Source organism: Pezoporus occidentalis, unplaced genomic scaffold (assembly GCF_034315485.1).
Source record: "Pezoporus occidentalis ecotype Australia unplaced genomic scaffold, CSIRO_AGI_Poc_V1 ctg46, whole genome shotgun sequence".
In the NCBI taxonomy this organism is placed as follows: domain Eukaryota; kingdom Metazoa; phylum Chordata; class Aves; order Psittaciformes; family Psittacidae; genus Pezoporus; species Pezoporus occidentalis.
This window is the reverse complement of record NW_026915791.1, coordinates 5,321,055-5,347,786: the sequence shown is the minus strand read 5'-3', so window position 1 is coordinate 5,347,786 and position 26,732 is coordinate 5,321,055. Positions and strand designations below refer to the sequence as shown.

The window sequence follows — 26,732 nt, the reverse complement described above, 5'->3', positions numbered from 1 at the left end:
CTTGTAGTTGCGCTTGGGATTGCAAGTCGTTATGCAATATGCTCTTTTGCAATACCCTTCACATAAACAATATGTCAGTGACATGTAGTGTAAAACCCTTTGAAGACAGTGACAGTAAGCATGTACTTACATTAGTGCCAAATTTGTTCCTATGACTTTAAGTAAGGAAAGCATGTGTAAGTACAAGTACGTCTCACAGGCAAATAAATAAAAAGCATGCAGATATTTAATTTTATGAAACCACAACAAAAAATCCCAAACTGTCTCCTGAATAGTTTTGCAAATTATTTCCATTTTTATTCCATCTTGTATTTCTACTTTTATTCGTATTTCAGTTGGTTCCAGAGGACAAATTATCAAGTCCTGTGAATAAAAGTCCCTGTCAAATTCTCCATCACACTCTGATCCAGTCTACAAAGCTGGGGAAATGGTGTGCCAGCAGAGAAAGGTGGGCATTGCTATAGAAAGATTTGCACTACTTTGCAATTAGGTCATGCCAAAGAGCACCTCTATATCCTAAAAACCTCTAAAAAAAATTGAGTAATTTCGCACAAGTGCAAATGAGACCCTTGCATTAAAACAAAGTTGGTTGTTTGTTGTTTAGTAATTACTCCTGCTTACCTTTTGCTTAAAATACAATCATATGGCATCATTAATATCACTGTAGTGTGCCTATGCCTTTTCAGGATGTATTTGATTTTTAGTGCAGCACTGTCAGATGAACTGGCAAAGCAAACCGTGGACAAAGAAATCTTTAATGTACTAAACCTCCCTCTCTCCTCTCCCCCCAACCCCAGCTATTCAATTGTTCAGCATGAAGTTCTAAGAGTTTTCCATAAAATTCCCTCTTGAAAAGGGAAATAAAAGCCTGTGACTGTTGGGATATAAATTTTTCATCACATATATGTAGTAGCATTCTTCATTAAAAAGACTATTTCGATTCAGGTATTTGTTGCTGTAATAAATACTGCTGCTTGAATCTTTGTTAAAATCTAAACTAGCTATTTCAGACTTCCATTTTTTTTTCCATAGTCTGGAGGGACTTTTATAATCTATACATTCATATGTCTCAAAAGTGGAATGTCCTCTTGCTGAGATGCCTTTTAATATCTCCTGACAGGTAAGAACCATGGTTTGTTCTTTAAATATACCCCCGGATTGCAGGTTGAACAGTGGGAATTAAACTTCTAGTAACAGCCTGTCTATATACACAATGAAACACATCCTGCTCTTCTTTACACAACCATAAACCAAGAGTAAATCCACAGAATTTAATGTAAGCGTCACTGTAAGCACAGGCAAATATGTCCCGGTGTTCTGAGGGGCTATGAATGGCAAGCCAAAAATAACAACTGTGCTTACTTAAAGCATAAAGCTAATAAGTGGTTTCACTGGAGTAATTAACTTTAAATGAAATCTTCATATTTAAGTTCTCAGACAGCTCACAGGGAACTGGTTGTTAGGGTGAAGCATTACCTGTAATCATCTCACACACATGACAGCCAAACTTCCTCTTGTTTTGTTATGACATTCTTGCATGGATTTTATTCTAAAGTGACAGTTGTGGAAGATGAATCTTTTATTTAAGCTGAGAACAGGCAAAATAAAAGCAGAAACCATGACAGTGTTTCACATGCTCTTCTACAAGCTGCAGGTGCTCTGAGGAGGCAGCACACAATTCACAAGCTGCAGCCAGTTACTACAGTGTCTGTCTGCCTCTTTCAGCACATGCTTCTCGTCATGGGATAGTACCCCTGGGCCCCCCTCTTCTCCCTGATTTTGTTCTGTTCCCTGGATATACTGGCCTCCAGGCCAGCAGTAAGAGTGTGAGGGAGAAAAGTAGCAGTGACAGGCTGAGAGGAAAGTGGGAAGAAAAGGCCGTTTTCTGTTCCTTTCATAAGGAAGAACAGCAACTGTCTGCAGCATGAGATGGGGAAGATGTGGGAGAAAGTGGTTTTTCTTCCAGGTGTTTTCCGCTCTGTTGCAACCTTCCCTCTCTTCACCTCCTGTGTAGCTCTTACTTCTCTACCTTTCCCTTTAGAGTAACTCTACACTCTGTATGTCAGCAGTCCACTGTGAGTCATTTAGGCAGCAGGGTGCTGGGTACACTCCTTCCTTCCCCCTGGCCTTATCCTTGTGTATCTTCTCACTGTCATGGCTGTCACTTTATGATCTCAAACACTTGCAACCCCTTTTCCAAGGGGACATGTTTCCTTCCCCACTAACCCCCCCATCTTGCATCTGCCTATGTAAGGTAGAGGAACAGTTCGAGGTACTTTTGTTCAGGCGTTTGACTTGGAAACGTAATTTTAATTCCAGCCACGAGGGGACCTTCACAGTTCATTGTCTCTTTTCTGCAGGTTCCCGTGATCCACACATCGAGATCTATACAGCCTTGTTCACTTCCACCAATGTACTACATCTCCGTCCTAGCTGAGGATGTGCTCAAATCCCAGTATTCCCTGCTAAATCAGTTGTCATATCCTTGGAATCTACATCCAACTTTATTCCACTGCTTAAATCCAACACCATCTTTCCTGTGTTTGCCCAGCAGCTTTGGATTTCCCTTTCCATGTCACCAATGTTCCATAGCCTCTGGGTTGCTTAGGGGTGATACCATGGGGTACTAGCAGTTAAACTGACAGCAGGGCTGAGGAATGGAAGAGGTAATTTCTGCATGTGCCAATCCAGATTCTTGGCCAGAGATCCAGGGTAGGGGACAGCTGAAGCTGTTCAGCTGAAGCTGAAGCATTGCTTGTGTCCCCGCACATCTTAATAACCCAGCCACAGTATGATTTTAACATTTGCTGCCTGAGTTACAGCTTTGCTGCTTCTTAGGTAAAAGCAGATTCCTAATTCTTTTTTTTTTCATATGGCATTCATTGAGCAGATGTCTAGAGTTCTTTCCAAAAAGACTCCAAGTCTTGCACAGAGAAATGTGGCAAATAGCCTACAAAAACTAATCTGACAAATAAAGACCTGCCATTTATTGAAGCAAGTGCTTGCACATCAGATAATGTTGCCGAGGGCTCATTCTCTTCTTGCATGTGTACTTGGATAATTTAATCTGGCTATGTTCGTAGAGGACTATAACATGCACTGACTTGCTCACTCAATGGAGTGTGTAGCAGAGAGACAGCAACTGAAGCCGGGATCCCCTCCCTCACCGCCGCTCTAGGCTGCCAACTACACCAGACTGGCCAGTCCGCAACTGCTCTGCTCCCACCCCTCTGGGCAGGGGCCATGGTCGCTCGCAGCGCTGCTCCCGACGGAAGGCCAGCCCGTCTTTTTCGCTTTCCACGTGGAGCTGTCATCTGCACGTCAGCCACTGGAGGGAACCTCAGCCTTAGTCACGAAGAAAAAGCCCGTGGGAGAGGTGGGATCTTCCCGTAGAAGCGACCAGCTTCCATGCCCACGTACCTTTGAGTTCTGAAACAGGGCCTTCCTAAATGAAAACGTATCCATCTTTTTTTTTTCTCCCCCAATTGTATCCTGAAAGAGATAAATACTTATAAACGTTGTCTTGCTTTCATCTGTTGTATCCAGGAGAGACATGGGAATCACAGCTCTTGATGACATTTCAGGTCATGCTCAGGTAGGAATTGAAGGACATGGTGTTTCCCAGCTGTCACGCTCAGAGCCCTCTGAGAAGTCGCATGTGGGCAGTTTTTTGTATGTACAGAGTAGGCCAAGGTAAGCCCAAGACTCCCCTCTGCATCATATTTAAACCATTGTCTATGTGAAAGTTTTCTAATCTTTTGCAAGTGCCCCTAGCATCTTTACCTCTGTACTGTCGAGGCTCATGCACTCTACGAGAACGCAAACTAAAAGGAAGTAAGAATAAGCAATAGATTAATGATAACACTGTTTATAAAGGGGTATCATGGGAATCATAGAATGGCTTAGGTTGGAAAGGACCTTAAAGATCATCTAGTTCCAACCCCCTGCCATGGGCAGGGACACCTCACACTAAACTACATTGCTCAAAGCCCCATCCAGCCTGGCCTTGAATGCTGATAAGGATGGACTATTCACAGTTTCCTTCAGCAGCCTGTTCCAGTGCCTCAGCACTCTCACAGTGAAGAATTTCTTCCTTATATCTAACCTAAATCTCCCCTGTTTCAGTTTGAACCCATTGCCCCATGTCCTATCACTACAGTCCCCAATGAAGAAATAAAGGCCAAAAGTTTATTCTGTAGCAGGATTGCGTGAAACAAGGAGCCCCAGTGGCCAGAAGCAATACCAATATGAATCAGAATGACTGCGATAAACAAAACTCTTTACCCCTAGAGGTGGGAATGTGATCTGGTGGTTACAGTAGCAGAGCAAATCTGAAGCACCCGTTTCTGCCCTTGATTCTCTATATGACTGTAGTCAGCTCATGTACTGCCTGTACATCAGTTTACCTAGCTGTAAAACAGGGACACACATATCTGTTATCAGATCTAGCTCCTGCCAAACATCATTAATGGATGCTGATAGCCCTTTGCTGACAGGAATACAGGATTTCACAAGTGGAAAGTAGGAGTCATTGCCACTTTGCCAGAAGCGAGAGCACCACTCCTCCTGTTAAAAACAGTTGTACACTTCCACACAAACGTGGTGATACCCAACTGACTGAAGAATCTCTTTATTCTCCTGGTAGTGTTGAAAGACTTTGAGCTAAATCTTACACAAAATTCAGCTATCAGTAGCCCTCTAAAGCTGACATGCTATAAAAGCAGCCAATAAAACCCATCTAATCTTATCCAACCAGGTAAGATTCAATCACCAATCACCATTTATCAGCATTATTAAAAGGACACTTTTCTATTTTTATACATGCATTAATTAATTAAAATTAAATGTTTGCATATATTTTGCTTCTATCCTCATTAACTGAAAGTAAAACCTTTAAAATTATATTTTATGACCTAACTATTAACTAATCTTAGCCCTATATGGAGTGAATTGTTGATCCTGTTGTTAAGGTTAAGGTTTCCTGAATCAGCAAACCTTTTAAATAAGGCTTCCTAATCACAGACCACACATAAACCTGTAACTGCAGAGTCAGCAGAGAAAGCAACAGCTGACAGAGGCTGGAAACCGAAATGTCCTTCCACATGCAGCAGGCATTTGGAAGAGGTTCCTGTCTGGCCTGTGACAGATCCCACTGAACCTCTCTCCTGTGTGCAAATGCTTTTCTGCCTTGCTTACCTACAGCTGGAAGCTGCCACAGCTACGTAAGTTAAATGGGTCCAACCTCTGTGTGCGTAATCTTGGATAGCCATTTAAAACTGGCCTCTGTGTTTTCCACTCTAAATATGTATTCACTGCCGTGAGACCTCTTATAAAACCATCAATTATAAAATCATGCTGTATATTAAACTCTTATGACTTTAGGTATGTATTGGGCCTAGTCAGTTTTCATGTTTTGAGGCTGCCTTTCTGCACTATAAAATTTGAAACTATTTATAAAGTTCATTCTCAAAGTGGTGACTCTTTATCTTCTTCCAGAAAAAACTTCAACCCATTATGGTCCACCATGAAGGAATACCCTCCTACAGGCACTTCTCTCTCTCTGTTGGTGAAAAGCTTTTCTGCCAACCATTTTCTTCTGCACTTTACCACCAGTGTTTTTACACACTTTGCTGGTAGCTGTCATCCCACCACGTACCCCTTGGCAGCTCCTTGGGACAACCCCCACAATGGTTAAAGAACTAAATAAACCAAAAGCCTTGGCTATTTCATCTGGAAATTCAGACGGTCCAAATTCCCGGCTTGGCACCACCTAATTCCAGAAAAGCGCACAAAAACGTCTGGATTTTTATTTATGAAGTTTTATTTATGACGTTTTATTTCTGAAGCTGCCTTCCTGCCTGCTCTGGGGCTCTGTGAGTGGCACGGGAAAAGACACGTCGTCAGGTGCCTGTTCAAACTGACTTTTCCAAAGGCAACTTGCAAGATGGGGCTGCAAAATAGCAGCAGCCGAATAATTCTTAGTCCTCTATGACTATCTTAGCCCTAGATTCCGAATAATCGGAATGAATAGCAATAGTTTATGGTGTCAGACGACCAGGGAGTCCCAGTGCGGCCCGAGCATTGCTGCGTTACGCGCTGGGTGAGTGCAGCCCCTCCTGCAAGGAGCTCGCAGCCCGAGCACCAGGAGAAAGACAACAGATGGCAAGAGACAGATGGGAGAGCGCAAGGAAACAATGAGATAAATGAGCAAAAACTAAGTTGAACACTTTGGCGTTTGGTTCCAGAATTGTTAGCTTTAATAACCACCTCAGCTGGTGTAACCCCGCGGCGGGATGCCTTTAACATTCCACTGGTTTTAATGGCTACAGTGACCACACGTGCAGCCCTGCATGCGTTGTATTCCGGGTGAGGAGCGGGAGCCGAGCGGGTAACGGCGCGGTGGGGGTGCTCTCTGCCGGTACTCGTTCAGCTCGGGTACCTCGGCACCTGGGGCTTCAGGCGCGCTGACCCCGCTCGGCTCAGGCAGCGGAGCGCGGGCCGAGGGAAGCCCGGGCTTTGCGGGAGGCCGCTCTGCCCCGCAGCCTCACCACGAGCGGGACGCACGCACACACAGAGCCCTGAGGGGCCTGACGGGAGGGCGCCCAAACCCGCCCCGCTTCCCCCTCAGCGGGGATGGGCTCCTCCGGCCCGCGAGCGCCGCGCAGCCGCCATGCCCGCCCCGGGGGAGCTGTGACCCCCGGCCGGGGGCGGTGGGCGCTGAGGTAAGGCGGGAGGCGGCACCTCAGGCAAAGCGAAACCAAAAGGGCGGAGGCGGGGAAGGGGCGGGCAGGCAGGACGGGGCTCCCCGCGGCGCGGCTCGCTCCTCCCCTCGGCGCCGAGGCGGAGCGGGGAGGTGTCGGGGGGTTGATCGTGCCCCTATGGCCCTGGAGCCGGGTCAGCGGGCGCGGTAGCTGCCTTCGGCTGTCGCCGCGGGTGAGTCGGGGCTGCCCAGGGAGGGCGGGCTGGAGATGAGCCTCGCCGCCGTTCTGCGAGCAGCGGCCGGAGGCTGAGCCACAAAGAAGTTTCCCGGGCGGTCGGCGGCAACGCGGCGCTCCCCCATGCACGCCCCCGGCCGCCGGCCCTGGGGCGCTGCCCCGCAGGCGCCCGGCGCCGACCGCGCTATGCAGCCCCGCGCGGGGTTGCACAGCAGCCCGGAGCTCAGCCGGTCCAAGCGGCTGAGCGTCGGGGAGCTCCGCTCCCTCTTCGAGGCTCGCTGCGCCGCTGTCGCCGCCGCCGCCGCCCGGCAGCTGCCCGACCCGGCGAAGAGGGGCTGCCGGCCCCCCAACGGGGTGCTGCCGCCCGTCATCCCCCGGCTCACCGTCACCGCCGAGGAGAGCGAGGAGGCGCAGGGCAGCCCCCAGGCGCAGCCGCCGCACACGGAGGGCGGCTGGCTGAGGACGGACAGCTCGCTGCACCTGCAGTCCCGACGGCTTTCCACCTCCTCGCTGTCCTCCACCGGCTCCTCGTCCCTCCTGGAGGACTCTGAGGACGACGTGCTGAGCGACACGGAGTGCAGGAGCCAGGGCATCGTGCACCTGGAGCACGGCGAGGACACCAACCAGGTAGGGAGTCTTGGGGGACGGGGACGGTTTGCCACTGCGTGCTCCCGCTTGGAGTGAGGTTTCCATGACCCAACTCCACGCGAACTCCGGGAAACTCCTGTCCTGGGGCCGGCAGCAGCGTGGTGCCGGGTACCGGTTGCTGTGCCTGTTTGAAAGACGCTGCTGCACGTTGACTCCTCAAACCCGGCCAGGTGCGCGCTGTTTCCTTCCTGCTGTGAAACTGCTTGATGTCCCGAGAACTCGGGGATCATAAGTGGGTTCTTTTCTTCTGCTTCCTTTTGTTTTGGTTTGTTTGTTGTTTTTGGTGTTTTTTTTTTTCCAGTCTCCTTTATCAGATCTCCAAAATAAAATTCTTCCCATCATTTGCCAGCAGGTTTTTTGGTGGGTTTTTTTGTCTCTTTCAATCCTGGAGTCTGTGGTTGTCAATTTTTGAGCTGCTTCTTGCTGTGAGCATGACAGGAGATGGGGAGGAGCTTGGAATGGGTAGAATGCATGCTTTTGTCCGTTCTGGCAGTAACACATTCTTCTCAGTAAATCCCGTCTGTAATTTGGCAGCTTTCATCCATGAAGTGCACTTTAAAAGGCATATAGTTAGTTGCTTTCTCATGATCCTTGATGTATATTTGCCTGACTGTTTATGGTATGCTTCTTGGGGTAAAAAGTAGCTGAAATATGTTGCTTTTGCAAATTCCCCCTCCTACCGTTTTTGAGACCTCAACTTAAATTGTTGTTCTGCTGCCAGCTCGTAGGCACAGAATTGTTTTCAAGCGGAGCGTATGTTCTGAAATAATGTATAAGCAAGAAGCAACTTGTAGGTGATACCTCCAGCTGGACTTTTCTCATGGTAATTGTAGGTTTACTACTGTAGAGGACGAAGAGTACAGGAGCTAAAATGTTGTGCACAGCATCAGTTTTGTTCGCATCAACTTGTGGCCTGGTTTTGGAAGACGGAAAGAAAGAGAAGGTTTTGTACTTTGTCATAATGCATATCAAGAAACCGCTAATAATAATACTTAATTTGTACTTTTGATCCTGAGATAGAATCTGGTGCGTAGGGGAAACGACTACTGTTGTTCTGCTTTCTGTTCTAAAATACATGTTGTGCTAGAGGGTATTTTGTGAAAGCAGCAGAAGAAAAGAAAATAAAAGATGGAAAACCCTAAGGGTCCTTTGACTCAGTACCCCTGCTATTGCAGTGGGCTGTGTGTGTGGTTAATAGGGAGCAAGAATTTAGTGATAATCCTTTAGCAATAGGGAGAACTCTGAGATGACGTTGTGGCATCTGATTAACTTGTCCGTGAATATAGGCAGAAGCAAAACCAATTCTTCAGGCAAGAAACCATGCTACCTTTAAGGTTTGCTTCTGCATCTTTGAAGTCATTGGAAGTATATGCAATATTGAGTCCTAAATCATTCATTGGAGCTCTATCTTTCCCTGTAGAGTGACAGGGAATGATGCACATGTATCTGAAGCATAAGTGGATGTGAGTGGTACTTTTAAATTACATGAAGTTTCTAGACACTGTAAAGTCAGAAAAGGCTTTGGGCACCTTTTAATTACAAGAAAAGGAAGTTGTAAAAGTAAAGAACAATGATTTATAGTAAACTAAAAATAGCTGTTTAATGAATAGGACATTCAGCATTTTAGGTGTGTGGGAAATGGAGAGCTGTAATAGTATTATGAGACTCCACTGTTTGGGAAAGTTTTTACAGGTTTCCCAAGTTTAGTGCAGGATTTTTTAATGTGTCCTTGGTAAAGTAAGTATTAACTCAAATGGTAGATTCTTTGTGTTTTTAAAAGCCAAGTTACTTTTCCATGCCTGCAGTGTAGGGGAAGTTGGGGCAAACTGCCCACCAGGAGCCTGTATTCTGACTGTTCTTTATCTCATTACTCTGTGGCAAGTTGGCAGACCAGAGCTGGGACTGGTGCCTAGGACTCTAAAACAGCAGAGCGAAGTTATCAACAACTTCATGACATTGCTTAATAAATTAAATGGGACAAATCTTTAATCTGCTTAATGCATGCTTATGTAGCTCATCCTCCTTCCCTTGGTGCATTACCCACTGAGAGGTCATATCCTGGGAATCTTCAGTTTTCCTGTGGTCAGGCATACTGCCCTTCATCTTAGGTGGCTGCACTGTGTGTGCTTGCTGGTACCTGGAGGTGACCAGGACAGGATTGTCCTTGTGTTTGATGCCTTTTGGTACCAGGCAATGCTGTGATACTAGCCATCCCTGTGCTCAGCCATTCAGGCTTTACAGACACTGTTTCCTTGGTGTGTTACGTGCTTACTGCTTCACTAAAGTAGGGGCCTGTGTTTTGTACCTGCATGGGTTGAACTTTACAGAATGTGTCCATTCTACTAATTAATGTTGAGGCCGCATGAGTAAGCATGTTTTAGAACAGAAGCCTTCAGGTTCAAGGCAGGCACATAAATGTGAAAATAACTAGAAATCTCATGATAACCTGAGGAACGGGTTTATGTTTTGAAGATTCTGTTTAGAGGCAAGTTTTGTTCATATTTATTCTTTTTAGTGTATGTATTTTAATAGATGAGGGCTTGTTCTCCTAGTGGAACACATAGGATGAAGACTTTTCTGAAGGAAACTGAAGCCAGAGGTGGGCCAAACTTGCCATTACCTAATCCATGGGAAATTGTGACATTTTAAAATTTCTCTTGTATTGGAATTTCCTTAGACATTTGCTTTGGAAATGTTAGAAATTAATTTGGAGCCTGGCACCTCATGGCTAAGATCAGACCAGTGCTCAGAGCACTGCTGGACTGTCAAGCCTACCAGTGCCTTGGAAACTTGCCCAGGTCTTCAACTGCAGGAGTAGAAATTCTGATAATGTTCCTGTTATCAGGGCTTCAAGGCTTCCATCTGCAGGCTTGGGAACTTGAGACCTAAGTTGAAGAAGGTCCTCCCAGGCTTCTGTGCTGGAGGCCTCTCTTCTCTTAACCTGGAAATCAATAACCAGTTGGGTCTTTGAAATATTGTGTGTTCTCAAGCTAACTGTGTGGGCCCTTGTGAAACAATGGAGCCCTTCCTCTGTGTACAGGGCTTGCTGCCCTGGAGTTGCCAGGCCTTAAATCCTGGGATGGTAAGCCTGGGAGCGCTGTCTCCAGCTGTGCCCTATGGAGGATGGTTCTCCCTGGCAGCTCCCTAGGCAAACAGAGCTCTCCAAGAGGAGGAGTGATTCAGCTAAGCGTTTCACAGAGCATTTTGAGTTGGATGAATTGGCACATCATGACAACATTACATTTTTGTTTCATATTGAGAGCAGTATGTGGGCATGTCCCTGGAGTAGAAGGGCCCCTACTGGGGGAATGAATACCTTGGGACTTATGACTGATGAGTCATAAGAGGAGTCCCAACCTGGCTCAGCATGGACAAAGCGCTGTTCCCATCTAGGCAGACCCACCTTTGAAAGAAGCTCAGTGGGTGATGTTCCAGTTCCTCAGCACAAGTTCTGCATTTCATTTTGCAGTGATTAACGGAGGCTTTGGCAACTGGACTGCCCTGGCTTCCTGGAGGAAGACCCCTCCAGCAAGGAAGAGTTGCAAGTGTGGGAGAAGCCTGTTCTGCTGCTGTCCTGTTAAGCTGAACTTGTGGCTCTGCGAAAACCAATTTCACATAGCTGTGCTAATATCTCTGCATAGCGCCATAGCTGGAGCTTCACAAAAACTTGGCAGTTCATCAAAAATAAATGGTTGATTTTTTTTATTTTTTTTTATTTTTTTAATAGCCAAATGACAGAATAGATTTTACCCTATGACAGCAGTTAACACTCCCTTGTCTTCCTTTGCATTTAAATGGGAAGCATGCTTTTCTACCCTTGCTTCACGCCATCTGGGAAGTGTATATACACAGTTGAATCTTGCAGTGAAAGTGCCAGTGGTCCATTTATAGTAATAGAGAGAGTGCAAGAGTTCTATATTTTTGTCTTCATTCTGTGAGTGAGCAATTTTAAGAAATAAGTCTGGTTAGCACCTTCTTTGTTGGGACAGAGACTTTAAAACATGGTTTTCACAGAGAATAAACACTATGAGAATGTACAGCAGCCTCTTGTCCTCTGCATAGGAGAATGTTATTTACTAGATAGAAACATGCCAAATAAATCTACTCGTTCTCATAGCTGTGACCTGTCATTCCAAATTCCTAGATCTGTAACCATGAGAACAGCTGACAGCTTGCTAGAGAAAAAGCAGTTCAGTTCTTGCTTGCAGTGATACCAGTCCAGAAACTTTGGGGGATAGCTGTTAGTGAAGCTTATTTGGTTTCACTGATGATCTCACCATTATTTTTCATAATACCAAGCACCTTAAAATGGGCAAACATAGAGAGGCACACACACTTAATAAACACAGACCAACATTTTCAACTAGTTTGGCTCAGGGGTGGGTTACATAAGCTAATGCAGTAGAATAGAATCGTTATTTTTAAATGAAGAATGGGAATGAAGGGATGACATAAGTAAGACTGTTAATGGGCTTTTAGCCCACTTTCCAGAGGAAAGAAAGCTTGTGTAATCACTCTATCAATTCTATTTTCACAACTTTAGTAGATTTCAGCCAAATTTGGCAGTGGCATAGACATCTCAAAGTTTCTTTAAGAACTCTTTAAAGTTCCACAAAGATGAGTCTCTGGGTAGAAGAGAGGAAATCAAAATAAGTGCGTACCTTTTCTTTGCAGGGGAAGAAGGTGCAAGATGAGTTTAACAGTTGCCTTCTATTTTGCTTAACTAACAAATTGGCATGTGCATACTGGGTAGCGCATCAGTGCTTGCTGCTTGAGCCAGCCACAGCAGGTTGGGTCTCTTGTCCTGAAGGTAAGTGGGAGAAAGCATGGGAGGGAGCATACAGTGCTGTGTGCTGGTGAGGTTAGGGAACATGGAAGACATTAGTTGAGGGGCAGGGGAGGAGGGTGAGGAATTTGTGGGGGGATGTGGAAATGTGAGTGGGATTGGAGTTTTTTTGGCACAAGCTTATAAGGGGATAGTAACAAGCTGTAGTTACTCTGATAAGGGTGCAGGACAGTAGCTACCACTCGGGTAGAAACCAGGCTTCATTAGTTTGCTGATCATGGAACTACTGCTTTTAATGGGATACATTTCATGGTTCTAAAAAAATATGCTGATTTATAATGACAGTCTTGTATACTGGTATCTTTCTCTTGTATGCTGAACAAATATGAAGTGAACAGCAGAAGAATAGAATCAAAGAATAGTTTGAGTTGGAAGGGACCTGCCAAAGGTCATCTAGTCCACCCCCCCTGCAATTAGCAGGGACATCTTCAACTAGGTCAGGTTGCCCAGAATCACATCCAGCCTGGCCTTGAATGTCTCCAAGGATGGGGCATGTTCCACATTGCACAGTGATTGGGCCAAACCTCTAAATTGGGAGCCTTCTTTCAGCTTGAGGGTGGTTTCTTCGCCACTTGTACATGAGTGGTGGAGTATATTGAAACATCAGCCCTATCAGTTCTAGTGGTGACTGTTAGTAATATGGATCCTTGTCTAGTAGGAAACAAGTTAGCTGTTGCCAAATCAGTTAAGAGAGAGGCAATTAAGTGTCTTATCAGTTATGAGTTTCTGATCATGGGTATATCCGAAATGGTGACTTAGAGGCTACAAGATTCTTCTTTTGAAGCAGTTTCCCTCTCTTAGCTTTCACTTTTTTACATTAAAGGACATGTTGCTTGGGTGCATAGTGTAAAATTGAAAGAGCTCTATTTTTTTTCTTATGGACCTGTTGGATTAGGTATGTTATAAAAGTTTCTCTGCATGTCTAGTTCCGCAGTTCAAACCTTCTTATAATGCTTATTGTATCTGAAAAGAGGGAAAGAAAGTTAACATCCTCATCCTCCTCATCTTTAGGGGATGCATTCATATCTAAAGAGGGCATATCTAAGCAGGCTTTTCTCAAGCAATCATTGACTCAGCAGATTTGAAGATTTATTTATGAAAACCCCTGCCAGTCTCAAAAGGAACAAGGGTAGTGGCTGGAGCAATAGTTTGAAAATTTTGCATGTCTGAATGTTTTGGGGTTCTGACACTTTTACCTATTAAGCTTGTGTGATGTTTGTTTAAAAACGTGTTCATCCTTGTGTGGTGGTTAACATAGGCAAAAATAACCTCTTAACTCGCATCTGAAGTTTATTATAAATGGAATGTGTTAAAGTGAATCAGTTTAATTAAATGTACACAGTGTGATGCAACTTAATACAGCTTATATTTTTGGAATCTGAGAATGCACATTATGTTTATGTGGTAGATAGGTGTTTAGTGACTGAGAGGAACTGAGGATCTTCGAACAGCATTTTGCGGTGATTATCCATAAAATGTGATGGCAGATAATGTAATATTATCCTTGCACATCTTGGAAGGAAAAAGTGATCTTGTCTTATGCACAGCACCAGTCAAGTCACTGTTTGTCTCTCTTCTACCTTCTCTGTCAATGTAGTTTTTGCAGAGAAAGGGGGCTGAGGCAGGAAAAATTGGCTTGTCAGTCCATCTTACGTAGCGTAGGTTTAGATTGCATTTTTAAGTGCTCTTCTCAACATTCTCTACCAACAGAGAGAATGTTTTTCTCTAAAAAGCCCACAAGTTGGGTGAGATGGATTGTCTCTCCATAGCACACATGAAGAAAAATACCATTAAAAAAAGAAAGTGGGGGGGAGGAAAGAGTTAGTCTCCATCAGCTCATTCTAAGCAAAAGTATAGGGAAGGGAGAGAGGCTACCTGTTCACCCAGTGTCAGACTAGTAAATACATTGGTATATCATTTCTAGTGCTTAACTGATCCATTCCTATCAGTAATGGAGAATCTTTTGTGAGAGAACGCATAGCTACACAGCAGCATTTGGGTGGGATTTTTGTATCTAGAAACGCTGAACTTCCCAGAAGGGATGAAATTTTCCTTTACATTCCAAAACATGGAGGTGTGAGACTGATGTTATAGAACCTACCCTGAACCAGCAGGCCTGGCTATTATTGCCTGTTATCAAACCTTCTATTCCTTGGCAAGCTTGGGGAGAAGTTAGCCAAAGACCAATTGGCAGCTCATTCAAAGCAATATCATAGACCTGGCACAACGCAGATTTAGAGCCTGGGACAGAATCTCCAAGCCAGTTGATGACTATAGCAAGCATGACACAGATGCTGCTTTGTGGGAGCTTGGCATTAACCCAGAATCCAGGATCACTGCTTATCTACAGGCTGGAATATCCAACTAAGGTGGTGCAGTGAATGCAAACTGAACTGTTTACCCCAGCCTACCAGTATCACCTTTATTTTATTCACATTCAACTGCAATTTGCCGTTCCTCGTCAGCCTTCTGACCTCATCCATACTTGAGCCATGTAGATAACAGAGGTGTGGTTACAGGTGATAAAGAATAGCTATAGATACATGTTATGTCTGCATGTAATGGGAACTGAAATGTGTATGATTCATCAGTCTACCAAATGATGACCTGTTTTGCAGGAAGTTGGGGTGTCACAGGACTGTGTGAATAAGAAAGCTAGTGGCAATGGCACAGTTCACTTATGATGTATCAGAGAAAAGTACAAACTATTGTAGTCCTCATATAATTTTCATGTGAATAAGGGTAATGTCTCTTGGTAAATTATATTGAACACTGCATAGGAAGAGTATGTCTGTGTTTTCCAGTGCTGGTAGGAAATCATCATTTGTTGTCAACGTAAATGATTGTCCCCTGGTCTCTGTCACATCCTGACATAAATGATACAGTCTTAGCTTTTAGCTGCCTTCACTACTCTGAGCTGCCACAGAGAACACAGCTTTCTTTGTGTCTTAGACTTTTTTTTTCCAAGCAGCTCCATACAGTTGAGAACACTGCAGTGGTTCTTCTCAGTGAGGTTCACTGTGGACGGCATGTCATTTCTGTGCCCTACTTCCTTTGCTTCCTGTGATGGAGTGCAGAATCAAATGTGGGTTACTACTACTCACCTTTGAGGTGATGGCGGTGGTCAGAATCTGTATGTAATGCAGACAAGGAGAGCAGCTGTGAAGGGTATGTTCCCATGCCACTCTTCAGACACAGGAGGCAGCTTAGGAAGCTCAGCTGTGCATGAGGCAAAAGGCATCTGTGACCCAGGTTTGCACAATACAAGAGGGACATTTCCCACCGGAACCAAAGAGCCTTTCCAAGCACAGTACTCCTTTGAGTGCCCTCTTGAGCACAGGTGTGTCTTCATCCTCACTCAACTTCAGAGCTGGAAAGGGACTTTTTACAAGGGTATGTAGTGATAGACCAGGGGTAATGGCTTAAAACTGAAAGAGGGTAGTTTTAGATTGGATTTACTCTTTACTGTGAGGGTGCTGAGGTGCTGGCACAGGGTGCCCAGAGAAGCTGTGGCTGCCCCATCCCTGCCAGTGTTCAAGGCCAGGTTGGATGGGGCTTGAAGCAACCTGCTCTAGTGGAAGGTGTCCCTGCCCATGGCAGGGGGTTGGAATTGGATGAGCTTTAGGGTCCCTTCCAACCCAAACCATTTCATGATTCTATGACTTGAGAGTATGGGTCTTACTAGCAAAAATGCTGAACATTTGTACCTGCAACTGAAGTTAACGGGAAGTGTTCTACAACACTGTTCTACAGTATTGTAAAACCCCAGGTATTAGGAAAAGCAAAAGTGACACCTCAGATTGGGCTTTCAGAATCAGCGGGTACTTTTCATATTAACCTACATTTCCTGCGGTATTTTCCCTGTAAGATATGAGCAAAACAGTTTGTTGCAGAGATTGTGAAAACAAATTCGTAACAATTTGGAAAGCACTTTACTACTGCACTGGTGGCTGTCTTAAGCTACCACGTACAACTTAGTTACTATGTTTATGGTAGATTTCCAGTAAGTGAAGTAAAAATGGTAAAGCCACTGAGCACAGAATAAAAACAAAGAGCTGCTTTTTATAGTGTCAGGAATTGTTTGTTTACACTGAATGAATAGAACCACAGCATGTTGTTATGTAATTAAAAACTATATCATAAGCTCTGCAGGAAAAGGGTAAGCATTGCCATAGAGAGGATAACTAACTAAAGTTTGCACCTGAAACTTAAATTCTGAAAATTTATAGCTTTTGAGTACTCAGTTTTGCACTTAAGACATTATTAAAGTTCCAGTGCAAACATAATTCTGCATTGAACAGGTTTCAATAGTGGAAGATGCTGATACATGACAATGATGTTTCATCCACTGTTTCCAAAGCATGTGCGGCAGAATGAGCCAGAGCTGGGTGGCCCATTTAATGTGCCTGTGCTAAAGAGGGCACTCAAAGGAGTCCTGTACTTGAAGAGGCTCTTCAAGCCCAGTGAGAGATGGCCTTCTTGTACAGGACAAACCTGGGTCACAGCTGCCTCGTGCTTTATGCACAGCTGAGCCGCCTCAAGCTCACCTCCTGTGTCTGAGGAGTGGGATGGGAACATACCCTTCACAGCTGAGCTCCATCAGTGCTTTGTGTGTGCTTTGCCCAGCAGTCTCCACTAAAGGTAATTTCTAAAGGCTAATGAGCAACTACTGCAAATGAACTTTTTCTTACAGTTTGCCAGATTTGGTCAGGCTGGCTCCTGCTGTTCCCATAGCCTGCTTCTCTGAAAACTTTCCTTTTGCCAAATTTCAGTTAGCAAGCTTTTCAGAGGATTCATCAGAAATTTTCTAATGATGTCAATATGTATGTTTTTTGAGCCTTGGAAAAAGCTGAGGCTTTGGAATTGTCTGGTCTGAAGCAAACAGGTTTTGTCTTCCTTTGAGGTGAGTAAATTTAGAGCAATTCTCAGAAGAATGAGATACACAGAAATAGAAAGACTTTTTGTGTTTTGGTGGCTGTACAGGAAATCTGGCTTTTGAGACCCTGATCTTCTGAAAGAGGCAGAACTAGAGCAGGTCTTAAAAGGTGGTCTGTGTAATTTTCTCCATTGCTGTATGCTTTACGTGATGCCGTGATAGAAAGGATAAAAATCTCTGTGAACAGTGTTTGTGCAGATCAGCTGTTTGTTATCTTTTGTGAGGTTTGAGTGGGTTGTTGGCTAAGTGCACTTGACCTGAATGTTCTAATGATGATAATCTGGGATTGCTGTGGGTTCCCTCCTCAGCCATTCCCACCCATGCATGTTCTGTAGGAACGGCGGCGCCGGTTCCACAAAGGGTCAGCTTTGTTCAGAGGCAAATGTAATCTGAAGAAACTAGGAAACCTTCCTACGCTCCAGCTTTCGCTTTTCATAGTGCGAGATGCTGAGTGTCGCAATTTGGGGCTGATAATTGGATATGGTTTGTATTCTCTTGCTCTGTGGAATTTAGAAAATTCAGGACATTTTTTGCCTTTGTACTAATCCAGAGGTACCCATTTCAGGACATATCGGGCCGTTCTGTTGGAAATCCTATGAGAAGATTTAAAGTGGAGATTCTTGACTTTCAGACTTGCTTTTGCCTGTCACTTGCTCATGATGCCACCATGCTACCAAAGGCATTCAGTAGAAAAAATAAAGAAGCTGTATTTTAAATATGTTGGGAAGAAGTGAGTGTCTGGAGTTCTTTGGCCTCATGATCTGCCTGGTCTTGGGCACTAATCAGGCCCCTGTAACAGTTTCATTACTTGTTTACCCAAAGTTTATAGCAAGACCAAGCAAGAATATGTGACTGACTGCCTTCAGCGATGAGATGAGGGTGGGAGGGAGAAGTCCTGTGCTATCTGGTAGCTATATGCTTGTTGATGACTACACCAGCAGTCTCCAAGTCATTCTCCAGCAGTAGAATTTCCTGATGTCCTGAGCATGGTTTCCCATTCCAGGATTGAAATTGGAGTGACAGAAAGCTAATGATTTATCTTTTTTTTTTACCTGTATCCCTGTTTATCCATTGGGCTATTCTGCATTCTCTCTAGAAATACATCCTCTCCCATTGTCATCGTTGTGTGTCTTGATCCCAGCCTGCCTTTTCAATCCTCTGATTGTATAGGCAGCAATCCCGTCTGGGACACGGGTGGCTATAAGATGAATGCAGTCAAGTTGCCAATTTTCATTTTACATTATATTCTCCAAGAAAAAGAGCAGACAAGGCAGCAAAATCAGTCTTGGCTTGTGAAATTAACTTTTTTGCATGGCTTGTTCCCCTGTGTGGCATGTAAGCCATAAACTGCTTGCAAATGGTATTTCAGTGTCAATCTTTTTGTCTGCTGAGCCCCAGTGTACTGATGTTGGTCACTCTTGGGTTCTGCTACTCATACTCAATCTAGCATAGAAGCTGCTGCTTGCTCCATATTTAGGGAGGCTGGTGTAGGTGGTTGTACGGGATATAAGAGTGTGGCTTGCAGTTCTGTTGCTAGGAGCCAACAGTATTAAATTCATAAGTTTTATGGGGGTTTTAGTCTCTTTTACTATGAGATGAAAGTTTTGGTAGATAAATGGCTATGTATAAACTACACTCTGTTTATTTTCTTTTTAGGTGGATCTTAATAATTGGCAATTAACGCTTGTGTTTCTAAAAAGGTGGGATCTCCAGTATCTTGAGTGTAAACACATGTGTTTACCTTCAAGGCAGAGGAAACATACTCTGTACAACACATTCACTATTGTTCAAACACCCACAACTCTTCAGGAAGGCAGATGCCTTGTTTCAGTTTCAGTCTTTCATTGAGTCATTCCTGCTTATGTAAGATCTGAATTTGACTCTTTCTTAAGGCAACATTATGGAAACTAAAATCTTAAGTAATCCCATGTCTACAGGGACTACCTGCTTCTCATACGGAGGAGGAATTCAACTTTTATGTTCCTCTGTTATCAGAAATTCTCTTTTGATCTGTAGTTTTGCTCAAGGGAGAAGTCATCTTTTCTCTGGATTCCATACACAGTTTTTAGCGCTACTTGGGGCAGGGAGAGTTTCCGTAATCTTAGGTTTGCTCCAAACCAAACAGCTACCTCATAACCCAGAAGGTCCTCTCCCTCCTATGGGGGAAGGTGAAGGGTCCCCATTTCCATATAACTCCATATAATTTCTATATAATGATGATATCTCCATCATTTCCATGTTCCATTTAAGGACTCCCGTCTTGTCTGGGGCATTGGCCTTACTTGTACCGTTGTGATGCTAACCAAAGTAGGAATGTGGTTTTGGTTTGTGTGTTTTGTTGTGGTGTTTTGGTGGTGGTGTTTTGGGGTTTTTAATCCTTTCGACACAGTGGTTTGGAATAATCTCACAGTTATTGTGCTAAAGATCAGAGTTATTAAAGTGGCTGCTGAAGGATGTGGCATTCCCCTAGGTAAATACCACACCCCGCTAAATAACAGTGCCTATCGCATGTTGACACTCGCATTCCATTGCAAAGGGTGGGCCGTATTTGAACAGTGGCGTACGTGATAGGTGAAGTAGTAACTGCTTATGCTTCTTTAGAGGAAAATGGAGGTGTGAGTTTGGAGGAGACAAAGGAGAAGAGTCAGAGTACTGGATTTTGTCTTGTGATAGATTAGAAGAGCAGATGGCAAACTGTTACCAGTGAATGTCTTATCTAGTTTTTACATGAGATTTTTAAGACTGTAATAATCCATTTCACTTAATGCTGTTGCTGCTTATTTGAATACTTGGATGCCTTATTTGCATGCCTCTAATTTAGTTTGCAAGCATTAATTACTTAAATTGTTCAGTGGTGTTTTGAAGTGGAGGTATTATAGCCTGCAGTTGTGGGAACTGGAGCAGCAGAAGGGCATGTGTCTGGACCTAGATCCCATCCTGAAGAAGCAGAGTTTGCTGAAATCTTTTGTAAGTGAGTGTTGGGCGTTTTAGGATGTTAAAATTTGAATTATCGTGATAGGAAAGAAAAAGTTATGTAAGTACATTTTAAAAATGAAGATCTGTCAGTAACCTCTTTCTGTGTATGTGCATATATATACATGTGTGTATCCAAGTTATATGCAATAACTTCAGAAACCCTGAATCACAGACAAGTGTTGGTGTGAGGGACTCAAGTTTTTAAATGAATGTTTTAATACCTTTTAGGTAAATGGAAAATAAAGCATAGAAAGAGATTGTGTCATACAGGACATAAGTATCTTTAGCTGATACGCTAACTTGAAATGAAGCATGGTAGCCTTCCACTGTTACAGCATTGCATCCTTTTCAGGTAGGATTGCAAAGCTGTAAGTGATTTTGATGTCCTTACATAAGGATACATTGAAAGCATAGTAAGCATTTAACGTGTTCATTAACCAAAGCTCCTAGGGATAGGAAGAGAGGAGTTTTTGACCAGTTAATAGAAGACAGTTTTGCAATTTCTGTCTGATGGTAGTGGTTTGTGGTGGATGGGGAAGTGTAATAAGGGACAAATGTTATCATTTCCCTCGTTTATCTGCTCAGACTGAAGTTTCTCCTGTGGATACTGAGTCACTGGGCTGTTAAACTGGTGGTGAGCCTAGCCCTGAGCTGCTGGCAGGCAGGATAGAGCTGTGTGTATATCTGCACCACCTTAGCAAATAAGATGGGAGCACACGCTCAGCTTCCTTCACAGGTGCCTGGAGTTCACTCAGGGGAGAACAGCTTCTTCAAGTTATTTCCTGGCTTGTGGCCAGAACACACTCTCCATGTCATGCAGAAACTACACCTGATCTAAGTGGATTGGCACTTGTCGTGGTACATTTGGATTTGAGGTCATACACAGTTCACAGATGATGTGTTCATGCCTTAATGAATTGTGCTTGTGTTTTAGGCTGAACCTGCTTGTTGGTCTGTACACAGAGCAGTGTGGATGTGTTTGGGTTTTAAGTATTCCCAAAGATTCATGCTGTTTGAAACTGGTAATTCTGTGTCTTACCTGAGGGGATCTTAGGCTCATTTTTTGAGTGTTGTCTTTCTAGATATTCCTTTCATATGACCAGTAATGTCAATCGGTGACCTATGACAAGTGGATGATAAATGGAGGATGGGCAGAGGATCTCAGATTGCTAAACTGTGGCATAGGCAGTTTTTGAAGACTCAAACTGCAGTTGTTTTGGAGGTTAAGAAAGATTTCTTTCCTTCTGCCACACCATCTGCTAAAGTGATGTTTGATTTACCACAAAATTTTTGTGAGTGATGGACAGCCTGGATAAATCTCAAATGTCTGGGCTCTGACAGTGACTCAACTTTCCTGTAGTGAGGAACTTTCCATTTACTTCTCGGATAATAACATTTCAGTTTCCAGTGAGACTGATGTTCTGGCAGAACCCTGGTAGGGGCAGAACCTCCTTTGGTTAAATTTTCCTGTGCTTAGCAGGGACATGGGGCAGAGCTTCATCCTGTTAGAGAAGCAGTGTCTTTCAGAGCAGAGCACAGCACAAACTGCAGGGGTAGAGATAATGGCCCTGTTTAATGCCTGCTATCAAAGACAGACATTTCAGTATCCCTTAAAACAGAAAATGTTGACTCTTACTGAAATAAAATCTTTCAGTGAACAGTGTTGGCTTTTACAACATCTCGGTGAGAAAAGTGAAGGAAACCCTTGTGACAGTGCAGCTTTAAAGCCGTCTAATTCCTTGACTCTTGATTTTTGGCCTGGGAATGACATAAAAGTTGTGGATATTTCACCTGATAATGATCAGAAACAAAATGCCAACATTGATTCCCGCAGAATAGTCAGCACCCTATGGCTCTTATTGCTGTTTGCAGGAAGGCAAGCAATGCTTTTGCTGCTTTGCACTTCATTTTCCTCTGATTTAGAGAGGAATTCCTGGAACTGTAGGTATAATCCAACTGTGGGGTGAGACATTGGACTTTGTACTCCTATTAATTCAGTCTGATACTGACTATGCATTTCTCTCCACTTCTTCCTTTAGTCCAGATGTAGTGAATATCCAGTGAGCTTACCGAGCATCCTAAAAGGTAGCAAAGCCAAACAACATATGCCCCTCACTGCATGGTGAGGCATGACAGAGGAGAAAACACTGGAACCTGAGTCTTCTGTCTTGCTGTGCTGTTTCTGCTTATAACAGTGTGTTTCTCATGACTCTGAAGATTTAGCCCAGCCTATCTTGAGCGTGGTACAAACAGGAAATGAAACCCCTGCAGTTGGAGGATACACCTGCCAAAGGCTGGTGGAGCAGCTGAGGCCCTCACCCATGGCTGGGTGCAGAACCGGAAGCATCAAGAGCTAAGTACAGGCTGAACACCGTTCCTTCTCAAAGGTTTGGAGGCTGGATGGTGACAGAGAGAGAGGGAGGGATGAAGGTGTAGTCACAGTTTGCTTGGCAGTCTGATGAGAGGTGCTGATCTGGAAGTTGCTCATGTAGCATGCAAACTACTGTTCTCTAGGAGTTCTCCCTTGCTGTGGATCATCAGTCTTGCAGCTCCAGCTGGCGCTTGTACACTGTAGGAAGATCAGCTGTGTGGCAAAGCAGAGGGTGTTGGTTCCCTTGGGGACTGAAGCAGATAGAAGGTTGGTCAAGGCTCCCAAGGTGTCTGGCACATGGAAGTTGCTCACTGACTTCCTTCATCAAGGATATGTTTTGTATTTGCTATATACTGGTATATATTCCTTGAGTGACAACTGACAGATTTTGAAGTAGCCCTGGCAGAAGGCCATTTGCAGTGATTTGGCCAAATTATGAGTTGGTGTGGTTGGCATAGCACCTCTGACAGGCTGAAGAATGATGCTGTTGCATATTAGGTCAGGGCACAGACTTTTTAAAGCTGATTCTCATATATGCAGACTTTGGGCTGGGCTATCCATTGATGCAAGTTATCATAGAGCAACATTTAGGTTCTGGCCCTAAACACCTTTCTGGTTAGCAATGAATAATGAGTACTGTGTGGACTACAGTTTGCGTGCATCAGAAACCTGTTCACTGCCCAGGGACAAGAGAAGATGAAATGTGGTAATAGTGGGGCTAAGTCAGTTGCTGTGAGAGCCTCACCCTATCTTAGGACCTGAATCAATGCTGGGCTCAGAAATTTAGTTATAAAGGTTTGTGTGAGTGTTTGCTCACATACTCCTTTTGGAGCTTGCTTGGGAAGCATTCATCTTGTTGACTTGCTCTTTCACCTCCCACCCATTGAGATCTTTGTCTCGATTTGTGATTCATGTCTGATTCAGCCAAGTGGGTAGTAGACTTGGCAGCAAGAATCTTAGTTTGAGGATTCCAGAAACCTTTAATAAGGGGCAAAAGCACAGAAACGGCTGCTGAAAGTACAAAGTAAGTGGCTTATATGATAAATTCAGGGATGTCTTGTTATTTGGGGCACTTTTGTTTTAGCTATGGGCAAATCTTGCACTTTGTTTCCCTGCACAGAGCTTTTGTGGATATTTCAGTTATATTTATCCCAGCGAGTAAGATAAAAATGACATGTATGCCTCACTTTCTCCATTGCAGGGCAATGCCTTGTTAGGTCTTTTAAGTTTCTTCAAATACTAAATGATCCCAAGCTTAGCAGCTGTTATAGCCTGGACAATTAAAAATAAAGTAATGGAATTTTCACTGCAAAGAAAAGCTTTTACTGTCTGCTTTAGATATGTTAGAAGTGCGGATATGGGTATATCTATATTTGTATATATTACTAGAAGAAAGAACAAGGGTAATTATAATTTGTTATATATTGGGCATAAAAATGTCTGCTGTTCCAGGATTTGAATCTGATCAAGTCAATTGCCTGCCTCTTTCAGATCTACACCTCTTTCAGATCTACACCTCTTTCAGATCTACACCTCTTTCAGATCTACACCTCTTTCAGATCTACACCTCTTTCAGATCTACACCTCTTTCAGATCTACACCTCTTTCAGATCTACACCTCTTTCAGATCTACACCTCTTTCAGATCTACACCTCTTTCAGATCTACACCTCTTTCAGATCTACACCTCTTTCAGATCTACACCTCTTTCAGATCTACACCTCTTTCAGATCTACACCTCTTTCAGAACTCCACTAAGACTTAAAGAACTCAAACCCAGAATCCCTCGGTAGGCAAAATCTGTGACTGTAACCAGAAAGATACCGCGTTGCTCAGCAACTCTCATTATCTTTTAATTATTTTTGTATTCTATATAACATCACTCAGTTCTCCATGAGATGAAACCATCTGGTTGGCTATGTCAGAGCTGCGCTCCCTTGAAAAACTGAAATCCCTAATAACCTTTGGAGCTGGCTGCTGGGAAGCTGCACCCATGGGAGGCACAGTGCTTTGGTGGAAATTAAGCTGATGATAACATGTCTTGGTAGAATATTGTGATTTTGACAAATCAGTAGATTCTTTGTTAAAGTATTTGTGATTCTGTTTTTCAATAGGTTGCAATTATAGTACTGTAGTTATTAATTCCATTCACACAGAGAAGGGTATCTAATTACAGGGCAATTAAATTATACTAGTAATTGTCTTGGCTGTGGTCCTCTCAAATGATTTCTTGTGGGTATTGGCTGCATTGAGACAGATGAAAGCAAAGTTTTGTTCTGGCTAGGCTTAGTTCATTAATAAGTTTAGTAGCTTTAGGCCTACATTGAAGTCCTTTGCCTGTGCAGGTCCAATAGGTCAGGTCAAAGCTAATTCAAATAAAGTGACAATACCGAAATTTAACAATTCTCTACAAAATCCTCTCACCTGTCTTATTTACCTTAGTTTATTAAAACTGAAACAAACCAGCTTGAAAGATAGTTTTTTCTGACTCCTTTATGCTATTTTACTCAATTATTAAATTCAGTTTAGAAAATGGAATTAACTCAGAAGGCTTAAAATACCATTTTATTGTTAAGTAAGTGTATATACTATTAAAAGTAAACCAAACAATAATAAAACAGCAAAACATACACAGAGTTTAGAAGGAACAAATATTAACAGAGAGCTATTTGCCACTAGACCCTATCACCTGCTCACACTGCTGCTTACCACAGCTCTGTGAATAACCTTACAGACCTTGTGAAGATTTGTTGTATCACTCAGAGTATTATGGGTGCTAGCGTGTGACCCAGAAGGAAGCAAAGGGGTGTTGTGGGGAAATCACAGCAGAAGGGTGAGCCACTGGAGAATGACTAGTACTGTGCATGGATGAATCATACCCAATACCCAGTTTAGTAATGCTTAGGGCCTGCTCATAGAGGGCAGTTCCAGCTAATGGTCTGATGGGTTCTTTTCCAGTCACTGTTGTCACTTCCAGTCACTGTGCCTCCAAAGAGGCCAGCACCCATCACTTTCTCACCTGCCTGCTGCTCACTTGTATTGCATTGGCTGAGATTGCTAGGCACCATGTTGCTCGGTGCTCTAACATTTTGAGCACATGGCTTTAACAGGCTTATTTTGAAACACATGTAGTAACTTTCTGATAATCACAGTTTTCTGTGCTCCTTGCAGTTCCCTGTGGAGGAACCTTGTTCCTCCTAGGAGTTAGTGAGACACTGAGTAGGCAGTGGCAACAAGCAGCATGGATCAGATATCAGCCCCCATGTCCCAGAGTGGCATTATTTAGCCTAAAAGTTGTGAAGACACTAAGAGAACAGTAGATGATGATGACTGACAATTAAGTATTCTTTCTTAAAGCCTTTTAAGGGAAAAAAAAAGATTACAAAGAAATTTCTCACTATCCTTTTGTTTCTTGCTGTCATAATAGCTCTCTGTAGGCTTGCGTAGGCTTCGTACTAGTGCACAAAAAAAGACAACAGGATCTTGGATAAAGAAACTGCTGAAATTTTCCTGGAGAAAAAAAAAGATTCCAGGGTCATTTTTTTTTTACTGTAGTCTAGCAAAATTTCCATGAAAATTTAACAGCTCAGGCAAGAAAATACCCCTCCACTGTGCTGCTGCTGTGCAAGAATGAACTTCTTCAGGGTCCCTCTTGATTTACATTACATTTTGGTGTGCCTTTGTTCTTTAACTCACTGTAGTTTCAAGTAATATGCTGGGATTATTAAAACTGATAGACTTTTTTCTTTCCTGAAGAAAAAGTTTTTCTTACCTTCCCTTCTTCCTTTCCCCCCAGTTTAGCTGTGCTTTTATTTATTGCAATTGCTTCACTTAGGACTCAATCCTGCAAATTCCTCTGTATGTTACCTATTTGTCAGTGCTTGCCTGAGGGTAATTATGTGTTTAAGGTGTTCATAGAACTGAGATATTTATTTGTTTTTTCATTTTATTTCATTTTTATTTCATTTTTTATTTTCATTAGGGACTGTAGTGATAGGACAAGGGGTAACGAGTTCAAACA

General features: G+C 43.4%; 1 protein-coding gene across 2 annotated transcripts in view; it reads left to right on the top strand.

Annotated features, from left to right (window-relative positions):
* Window positions 1–6,733: 6,733 nt before the first annotated feature.
* Window positions 6,734–26,732, top strand: part of ITPKA (inositol-trisphosphate 3-kinase A) — a 38,388-nt gene continuing 18,389 nt past the window's right edge. Inside the window, exons 1-2 of one of the 2 annotated variants that reach the window (XM_062635760.1) lie at window positions 6,734–7,562; window positions 7,885–7,935. In XM_062635760.1, coding sequence (XP_062491744.1) covers window positions 7,059–7,562; window positions 7,885–7,935 — 555 coding nt within the window. In that variant the 5' untranslated portion in view covers window positions 6,734–7,058. The remainder of the gene's footprint in view (window positions 7,563–7,884; window positions 7,936–26,732) is intronic. The other variant, XM_062635761.1, reaches the window with a different exon arrangement.